General features: G+C 46.9%; 3 protein-coding genes across 12 annotated transcripts in view; 2 read left to right on the top strand and 1 right to left on the bottom strand.

Annotated features, from left to right (window-relative positions):
* Positions 1-2,935: 2,935 nt before the first annotated feature.
* Positions 2,936-6,080, top strand: LOC117797706 (protein SPT2 homolog). Its single transcript, XM_034650145.1, has 2 exons — positions 2,936-3,073; positions 5,244-6,080. Exons 1-2 carry the CDS (start codon positions 3,028-3,030, stop codon positions 5,768-5,770), a joined length of 573 nt encoding a protein of 190 aa, XP_034506036.1. The 5' UTR covers positions 2,936-3,027; the 3' UTR covers positions 5,771-6,080.
* Positions 6,074-7,231, top strand: CEBPD (CCAAT enhancer binding protein delta). The gene has a single exon (XM_034650144.1). It carries the CDS (start codon positions 6,171-6,173, stop codon positions 6,837-6,839), a length of 669 nt encoding a protein of 222 aa, XP_034506035.1. The 5' UTR covers positions 6,074-6,170; the 3' UTR covers positions 6,840-7,231.
* Positions 7,032-9,421, bottom strand: part of SPIDR (scaffold protein involved in DNA repair) — a 502,027-nt gene continuing 499,637 nt past the window's right edge. For 9 of the 10 annotated variants that reach the window (XM_034650132.1, XM_034650136.1, XM_034650134.1 and 6 more), the window contains one exon: positions 7,090-8,853. In XM_034650132.1, the coding sequence (XP_034506023.1) occupies positions 8,698-8,853 (156 nt within the window). In that variant the 3' untranslated portion in view covers positions 7,090-8,697. Of the gene's footprint in view, positions 8,854-9,421 lie in introns of all 10 variants that reach the window. The other variant, XM_034650137.1, reaches the window with a different exon arrangement.

The raw sequence follows: 9,421 nt of genomic DNA, 5'->3' as shown, positions 1-9,421 counted from the left end.
TCAAAACCACGAGATACCACCTTACACCAGTTAAAATGAGAAAAATTAACAAGGCAGGAAACAACAAATGTTGGCGAGGACGTGGAGAAAGGGGAACCGTCTTACCCTCTTGGTGGGATTGCAAGCTGGTGCAGTCACTCTGGAAAACAGTATGGAGGTTCCTCAAAAAGTTAAAAATAGAGCTATCCTATGACCCAGCAACTGCAGTACTGGGTATTTACCCTAAAGATACAGATGTAGTGAAAAGAAGGGGCACATGCCCCCCAATATTCATAGCAGCAATGTCCACAATAGCCAAACTGTGGAGGGAGCCAAGATGGCTTTCAACAGATGAATGGATAAAGAATATTTCTCAGCCATCAGAAAGGATGAATACCCACCATTTGTATCGACATGGATGCAACTAGAGGGGACTATGCTACGAGAAATAAGTCAAGCAGAGAAAGACAATTATCATACGGTTTCACTCATATGTGGAATATAAGGAATAGCATGGAGGACATTAGGGGAAGGAAGGGAAAACTGAACAGAGGGAAATCAGAGGGGTAGACGAACCATGAGAGACTATGAACTCTGGGAAACAATCTGAGGTTTCATGGCGGGGGATGGGGGTTTTGGGAAAGCCTGGTGATGGGTATTAAGGAGGGCCCATGTTGCAATGAGCACTGGGTGTTATATGCAAATAATGAATCATGGAATGCTACATCAAAAACCAATGATGTACTGTATGGTGAGTAACATAAAAAAAAAAGTATATATATGGTATATATAATGGAATAATACTCTGCCATCAAAAAGAATGAAATCTTGCCATTTTCAATGATGTGATTGGCACTAGAGTATAGTATGCTAAGTAAAATAAGTCAGTCAAGGAAATACAAATATCATGATTTCATTCATATATGGAATTTAGGAAATAAAACTGATAAACATAGAGAAAGAAAGGAAAAATAAAATTAGATGAAAACAGAGGGAGGTAAACGACAAGAGACTTACCTACAGGGAACAAATGGGAGTGGCTGGAGGGGAGGTGGGTGGCAGAATGGGGGAACTGGGTGATGGGCATTAAGGAGGCCACTTGATGGGATGAGCACTGGGTGTTGTATGAAACTGATGAATCACTAAATTCTACCCCTAAAACTAATAATACACTGTATGTTAACTAACTTGAATTTAAATAAAACCAAAAAGAAGGAAAAAAGAAAAAAAATGCTGAGAGTGGACGTCCTTGTCTTATTCTTGACCTCAGGTGAAAAAGTTTCAGTTTCTCCCCATTGAGTATGATGTTCACTGCAGGGTTTATTAGACCTTTATTATGTTGAGGTATGTTCCCTCTAAACCTACTTTGTTGAGGGTTTTTGTCATGAATGGATGTTGTACTTTGTTAGATGCTTTTTCTGCATCTATTGAAATGATCATATGGTATTTATCTTTTGTCTTATTGACGTGATGTATCATGTTGATTGATTCACAAATACAGGCTTTGTTTTAATAGTTACCTTAAATGCCTGAAGCCAATGGTAAAAAATATATATATGCCCCCCAATACAATTTTAGTTTTTGCAGATTGGATGCTTAGCTAGGCTTTTATTAATTCTGCCTTGGTTTTCATTTCCTGAATGAGTGGAGCATGAAGTACAGCCAGAAGTGAAAGACTGGGGTATTGTATGGCCCCTTCTGACTTCGCAACCCATCCTGAGCGTGCACGCGGACTTCTTGATTTCCTGGCATATGCAGGAGCTTTTAAAAGCCCGTTCCTCCCATTTATCTCCTTTTCCAAAGTCTTCCTTCCCCAGGTTTTCGGTCTTACTATTGCTTGCCCCAGGTTTTGCTCTTACGTGCTTTTGGCCCAAATGCCACCCCTTGCTCCACTCCCTCAGGGAGTCACTGGACAGATCCAAACAGGTATCCTCAGTTCATTGTGAATAGAGTCTGCCTTGCTCCCTCTGGCGCCAGCGACCTGCACCAGGAATTCACCCTGCTGTCTCAGGACTGCCAGCAATCTGGAGAACGGGGGAGAGTAAGCAGATAGTTTGAAATGCCACCGCACTTGCTTAGTGCAGGGGAGCAGCTGCTTGCTTCATCATGCTTTCCTCTAGCTGGTGTACATTTCTGGCCAGATTGTAGACTTCTATGAAAGCAGATTCTGACAGTTTTGCCCGTTATTGTGGAGGGACAGAGCCCTGATGTTCCCTATTCCACTATTTTTAGTGACTTTGCTCCTCTCATTTTCTTACAATTACCACTTTGTACTCATATAAAGAACTCAGTCTCCTTTAGAAATTGATTTTAATAATATATCACTCGAATGCATATGTAAACAGGAAAATATAAGCCAGGTGTATTGCTTAAGATATTTCTACACTTCACATTCACTGCTTGCCTGCTCTGAACCACTTTGCAATTCAGTCTTTGATGTTTGGGGTTTCTACACAACACTGCTCTCTGTCCGCCCTAGAGAGTTTATGATATAGAACTTCTTAAGAGAGCACTCCCCACTGTCATCCCAGGATGTCACTCCCAGCCTCTGACATCTGTATACAAGCAATGACAAACATCATAACTGACACACTGGCCCATGGTGACTGTCATATGAATCCTAATTTCAACAAAATATGAAGAAACATACATCTAATAATTGGCAATATGTGGGACTATTTTTCTTAGAAACCAAATGAGGAAATGATTAACTTGGCTAACAGACAAAGCAACAAAAAGACACCATTTTGGTAGGGCTAGAAAGTCGATGGAAGAATCTGGCCAGCCAAGCAGTAGAGGAAAAGCCCTGTCAGCAGAACCATCAGCATCACACACAGGGGACCAGGCAGGTCTGTACGATAGTCAGAGTTGAGTCACGTGTCAGTTGCTTGTGGTAGGAAATGGATTTAAAGAAGTGGGCAGTGGAGGGTTCACGCTTGGAAAGTGAAACACTATTGTCTTGGCCAAGGACTTTTCAAAAGATTCTGAAGAACAGAGTGATGTGATGACATCTTCCTCTTCAATGATCTCTTGGAGGCCATGTGAGGAATGGATTGCATGTGGAGGACAGATTGTGAGATCTGTGGCTCTGTGGGTGAGCATGTGTGACAGAAGTGCCACTAAGGGGATGGCGGAGGAGCTGGGCTGTGACAGGGAGGAAGGAGACAGGACTGACAAGTGTAGGCTGACTGGGAGATAAGTCCACTTGACAAGACAGGTTGGGAAGGCAAACCACTTTTCATTTGTGTTTTTATTATTGGGAATGTGAGCAAATATATGGCAGTTAGACAACTGACCCACATACCTGTTCTCAGCTCCGGCTGCTGTTTAATCTGGGGGCTCAGCCTCATAAATTGGAGACTAAGGTGAACGCAGAACTGTTTACCTATCACAGATTTTTAATAAAATCCATAGGATTTAACAGCACCAGGGATGTGACCCCAACAGACATGGACCTTGTCTTTTTACTATATTGGCCCCTGTCTTTTTCAAAATTAATACATTTGGAATAAGGTTTATCTAAGAAAGTGTATAATTGTAACCTCACTATTGTCTAACATAAAACACATACAAAAATATACCATGAAGTTAAAATTAGCCCCAAGGTAGGTTAAAATATATAATGTGATAGTTGAGAATAATAATCTGAAGAGGGCGCTAAAGTCAGCAAAGTGTCTTTCCTCTTGAAACTTCATTTTTACATTTAGCACTGTTCACAAAACATTTGTACTGTTTCAGACTTTACTTGGGAGGAGGCCTGTTCTTGTTTCACATCTTGAAGCATCCAAAAATGATCCCTCATTAGAACTTGAGTTATGGTCACTGTGTTATGAATGCGGAGGAGGAAATCCGATTAACTTTCTAACCCTGAAAATGCTCAAAAGTACTAGAGCATACTGAAAAATTTAAGCATTTTCAGGCTCCTGGATTTCTAAAAAGGTTGATGTGTTTAGAAAGTCCACAGAGAGTGGACTTCATCTGAACATCTCAACTGTGCTCAACGTAGGAGCGCCCTCATAAACATGGGGAATCCAAAGGTTCCCAGGTTTCACAGGAACGCTTTCTTACTTGATGCCTTTCTTTCAGCAGTTCTTCTCAGAATACCAAAGGCTCAAGGAGGCTCAAGTAATTACTTTAAACAGAACGCTACCAATGAGAAATGATGAAGAACAACTCAGTATTTGAATAAATTTAAAATTGAATAAATTTAGAGGAGAGCTAGGAAAGAGCAGAAAGAGATTTCAAGAAAGGACTATGAACGACTACCGTAAAAAAAAAAAAATTTATTATTTTTAAAAAACTAATTTCCCCTTGGGGTGCCTGGTTGGCTCAGTCGTTAAGCATCTATCTGCCTTGGGCTCAGGTCATGATCCCAGGGTTGTAGGATGGAGCCCTGTGTCAGGCTCCCTGCTCTGCGGGAAGCCTGCTTCTCCCTCTCCTGCTCCCCCTGCTTGTGTTCTCATGCTGTCTCTCTCTGTCAAATAAATTAAAAAAAAAAAAAAAGCAATTTGACTTAAAATGTCACAACAAATCCATACTTCGCTGGTCTATGACCTCTCCCTCTAACTCCTTCTGGAAAAAGGAAGAAAATATTGAAATCTAAAAGTGATTACTAATTAGTGCATAGTACATTTAAAAAATGTTGGCCTAGCATGTTTTTCAAACTCAATCCTAATCTGATATCTGAATCTACTAATCTCACTGAATTGTTTTTGAGAATATGGTTCCTTTGTATATTTATTTTACATCTTCTAATTGGAGAGGGCTTCAGTAGTGTTTCTATGGGTTCCTAAATAAATAAGAACTAAGAAATTTGGGTATGCATGAGCGCACACTACATGTGTCACTCGGTTTTACTCTTCATAGGAAATTAGTCAATAGTATAACATCAACACTGTGTGCCCTCTCCAGGTAATTCTGAGCAACAGGTTTGTCCTTGTAGGAAACCTATTAAATATCCATAGTACATTATTAGAAATTACCTCTGGAATTGACTGCAGAAACTCCGGTAAAATTTGTGGAGCATTAGGTGTTTGGACACAAAATCTGGTGAGTGAGAAGCCGAAGCCAGGCATAGATTTGAGATGGAGGCCATGTGTGAATAGGGACTGTGATTTAACAAATGGAGTTGACCAGAAATGCCCCAAATTTCAGGAAACTTAACAAAATCAATCTATACTGTGTTTTCATGCATTTTACGGTATGAAGAGCTAGCAATTTAATACTCTATCAGAGCTGCAAGTACAAATCTCTTTCTCCTAAAGACCCAAACGCTTTAGATTCAAAAGGACTTCTCCGAATACTGAGCAGAGAAAAAGATCCCGGAACTAAAAACAGAACCGGAGCAGGACACCGCCGGGAGACCTCACTGCTTCAGAAGGGCTGGAAAGGACGTCAGCCCGCGGGGAGCGCGGGGCCTCGGGTTCGCGCTGCTCTGCGGGGTTCGAGCCGGCCATCGGGCCTGGTCGGGCCGGGGCGCGCTGGAGCCCGTCGTATTTGGGGCGGCCCGCGGCTCAGACATGCCTCGGGACTCCTCTCCCATTTGCTGCGCTCCGCAGCCCCTGCGGCCTGGACGGTCCAGCCGCGACGCGGAGCCTTGAGCCCCAGGGCCTTCGCCCCCAATGCGAAGGGACAAATCGGGCCCCGAATTCCCGGAAACTCGCGAAGCAGCCCCCCAGGGCGCCCTCCCCCCCGCCCCTCACGCGGACCAGGGTCCCCAGGACGGGAACTGTGGCTCGAGAACGTCCCCAGGCTCTGTCCTCAGCGCCGAAGCCGCCCTCCCCCAGCTTGAGCTCCTCTGACGATGGGAACCGGCCCGGGACGCGCGCCGCAGCCAAGTCCCGGTTTTGATTTCACTGCCTGCTGCGAGAGTGAAGAGGCTCCAAACCCGACAAACAGGAAGGAGAGAAGGAGCCAGAGTGCGGGCAGAGGGAGGGTCATTCCCAGCAGAGGCGCAGGGGCCGGGCCGGGGGGCGGGGAGGAAGCAGCGCCCCTTCCCCTCCCGCGCGGTCCGGAGGTGAGGGGACGGGGGCCGGGGAGGTTCGGGGGCGGCTCCGGGGCCGGGCCGGGTGCTCGGGGCGGGGCGGGGGCTCCCTGGATGCTGCCNCTTTTACGAGCCGGGCCGGGTGGGCAAGCCGGGACGCGGGAGCGAGGCGGGGAGCCTGTCCGAGCCAGGCGCCGCTGCCCCTGCCATGTACGACGACGAGAGCGCCATCGACTTCAGCGCCTACATCGACTCCATGGCCGCCGTGCCCACCCTGGAGCTGTGCCACGACGAGCTCTTCGCCGACCTCTTCAACAGCAACCACAAGGCGGGCGCGGCAGGCGCGGGTGCGGGCGCCCTGGAGCTGCTGCCCGGCGGCCTCGCGCGTGCCCACGGCCCGGGCACAGCCGCCCCGCGTCCGCTCAAGCGCGAGCCCGACTGGGGAGACGGCGACGCGCCCGGCTCGCTACTGCCGGCGCAGGTGGCCGCGTGCGCGCAGACCGTGGTGAGCCTGGCGGCGACCGCACAGCCCACACCACCCACGTCGCCCGAGCCGCCGCGGTGCAGCCCCGGGCCGAGCCCTGCTCCTGGCCCGGCCCGGGAGAAGAGTGCGGGGAAGAGGGGCCCGGACCGCGGCAGCCCTGAGTACCGGCAGCGGCGCGAGCGCAACAACATCGCGGTGCGCAAGAGCCGCGACAAGGCCAAGCGGCGCAACCAGGAGATGCAGCAGAAGCTGGTGGAGCTGTCGGCCGAAAACGAGAAGCTGCACCAGCGCGTGGAGCAGCTCACGCGGGACCTGGCCGGCCTCCGGCAGTTCTTCAAACAGCTGCCCAGCCCGCCCTTCCTGCCGGCCGCCGGGGCCGCCGACTGCCGGTAACGCGCGCCCCGGGGGCGGGAGAGACTCACCAACCACCGATACCTCAGACCCGACCGGCCGGGGAGCGGAGCGCGCCCCTCCCGGACGCCGCGAGAGCCGCTAGGCGCCGGCTGCAGTTTCTTTGGGACTCGCGAAGGAAGGAACCTACAGCCTGGACTTAACACCACTGAACTTCGAGAGAAGCTATACATGTTTATTTTCCCTTAAATTATTTTTATAATGGTAGCTTTTCTACATCTTACTCCTGTTGATGCAGCTAAGGTACATTTATAAGAAAAAAGACTTTTCAGACGAACCCTTTGTATTGTAGATAAGAGGAAAAGACTGAGCATGCTCACTTTTTTATATTAATTTTTACAGTATTTGTAAGAATAAAGCAGCATTTAAAACCACCCCGATTCCTGTATTCACGGTGACTCCTGAACGCTGGTAACCCCAGCACCTCGCTGGGGAGGGCACATTCCAGTGCCAGACACGCAGCAAGGCCCCGGGGAGGCGGCGGGACCCAGGTGTGTGTCCATGAGGGAGAACCAAGTTCCTTAAAAGAGGGGGTCTGCTTTGCGTTTGAAACCTGCCATGGCGTACCTCCAAATGTTGTATACTTGCCTAAGATCTGCGAAGCACGACTAAGCTCATGTCCAGCTAGCAGCTTTGTGGTGGAAGGCGCTCCCAAACAAGCAGCCGGGCCTGGAGAAGGGGCTGGCTGGCCTCCCGGCCCTGCAGCGGCTTTACGGGGCCTGTGAAGAAGAGCTGAGGGGCTCGAGGGGTGAGGGGCTAGTGGAGGGCTCCGATTATCCGAAACACGTCTGACTCATCTTTGGCTTTCATGGGACTTTGCTTTCACTTTCTTCAGTCTTATGTACTGCTTCGAATCCATTTTCCAAGTGGGTATAAACAAGAAACAGTCTGTAGTAGACGCAAAGGACGGTCAAAAAACTACTCAAAACTGGCCATCTTGACAGTCATTGTAATGTTTCAAAGGTTAATCAGGACAAATACAGCCGTTTGCCTTCTCCCAGTTCAAGTGGGTACTAGGCGCCCTTTCTTGCTCTGCGCTGCTAGGTCATATTATGTAATTAACCGTGGCCTGCCATAATTATATTTTTATAAGGAAGGAGGCAAAATCTTTATTGTCTAAAGATAATTTATTCATCATTTTATGTTAATTTAAATCTCTGCCAACAAAGCAAGATAACCAATCACTTCTCTTGAGTCTGTAATCGTGGCTCTCTGCACAGTACCCAGCAGGATTAAACAGGCCCACCTACAGCGAGCGATCAATACCTCTGTGCATTATAGCAATAATCACACCAGGTAACTTATCTATACTTTATGGGTAACAGTTCTACCTCTGACACAGTTCCCCAGAACATTTTCCCAAAAATATTAAAACGGCAAAATGCTTAAGTTGGACACGTGTAGTGTAGTAGAACAGTAACACTACACCTTCGGACAAATGTTTCAGCTGTGCAGGGTACTCTTTGGGACAGTGTTAAATAACTAAACTACCAAGAAAAACATGTTGAATGGTAAAATTAAACTTAAAAATTACAAGTGAACAAAATTTTTTTCTTGCCGTTTTAATATTATTGCCTAAGATGAAATACCAAATGAAGACCTTAGGCTTATTTAAGTTTTAATAACGTTCCTAAATTTGCAAAAAGGTAAAAATAGAACTAGAAAAAAGTACTTTGATGTTTAGTATACAAAATCATCTTACTAACGTTTGCCCCAGAAAAATCCAAGTTCCATTTCAAGATCATACAATACATTTGCTCTGCCCATAGTTAACAAATAACTACCCCAAGCCACCACCACCTCCACCACCATTGTGACTGCATCGCAAAGTTCACAGATCCTATGGCAACCGGCATTGTTCCGAAGAGGCTCTTCCTGCACTCAGGAGCTCAATTTCCTCCAATCCAACGCAGCTAGCTGGGTGGGTGGTTACAGACCGGACAAAACAATTCAACAACCCCACCTCCTTTCCGAGGACACTCTTCACTTCATAACTCTGCAGTGATAGAAGGCATGCTGGTTAAAGCAAATAGAATTAGCCCTGGACGTTCTGTTCCCAACACAGAACACCAAAGAGCAGAGCAGAAGGTCCTTTCCTCAGTCTGTAACCTACTTTTCAAATGGTAAGAGCAACACGGGTAAGGAGGAAAAAAATTAAGCGCTTGATAAAAGCTCTATTTATTATGGCAAATGAAGGAACTCCTTTTTTCTGCTGTCTGTTAGTGGATGCAAAAAGCATGTCCCAGCTGGCTGTCCTATGAGAGGAACTGGGGACAGACATACAAAGGGACATGTCCTGTTCTCTAGCAGAAAGGCTGGGGGCTGGGCATGCATCATGCTTGCAGCTGTCTCCCACTTCCTTTGGGACACTTCCCCAATCTAGCAACACTTCTGGTCAAAGGATTTCCTGGTACTTTGCCCCAAACTTCCCTCCTCAATAGGATCCCATTTCTTCTAGAGTAACACTGAGCCAAAAATGTCTATGTTGTAAAAAGCTTTTCCTTCACACTGTTTGATGAGGATTTTATGGGTCTGACTGCTTAATTTTGAGCAGGTTTGATGTC

This window comes from Ailuropoda melanoleuca, unplaced genomic scaffold, assembly GCF_002007445.2.
Source record: "Ailuropoda melanoleuca isolate Jingjing unplaced genomic scaffold, ASM200744v2 unplaced-scaffold11384, whole genome shotgun sequence".
Lineage (NCBI taxonomy): Eukaryota > Metazoa > Chordata > Mammalia > Carnivora > Ursidae > Ailuropoda > Ailuropoda melanoleuca.
The sequence above is the reverse complement of the archived record's forward strand: the minus strand, read 5'-3'. Positions and strand labels throughout refer to the sequence as shown.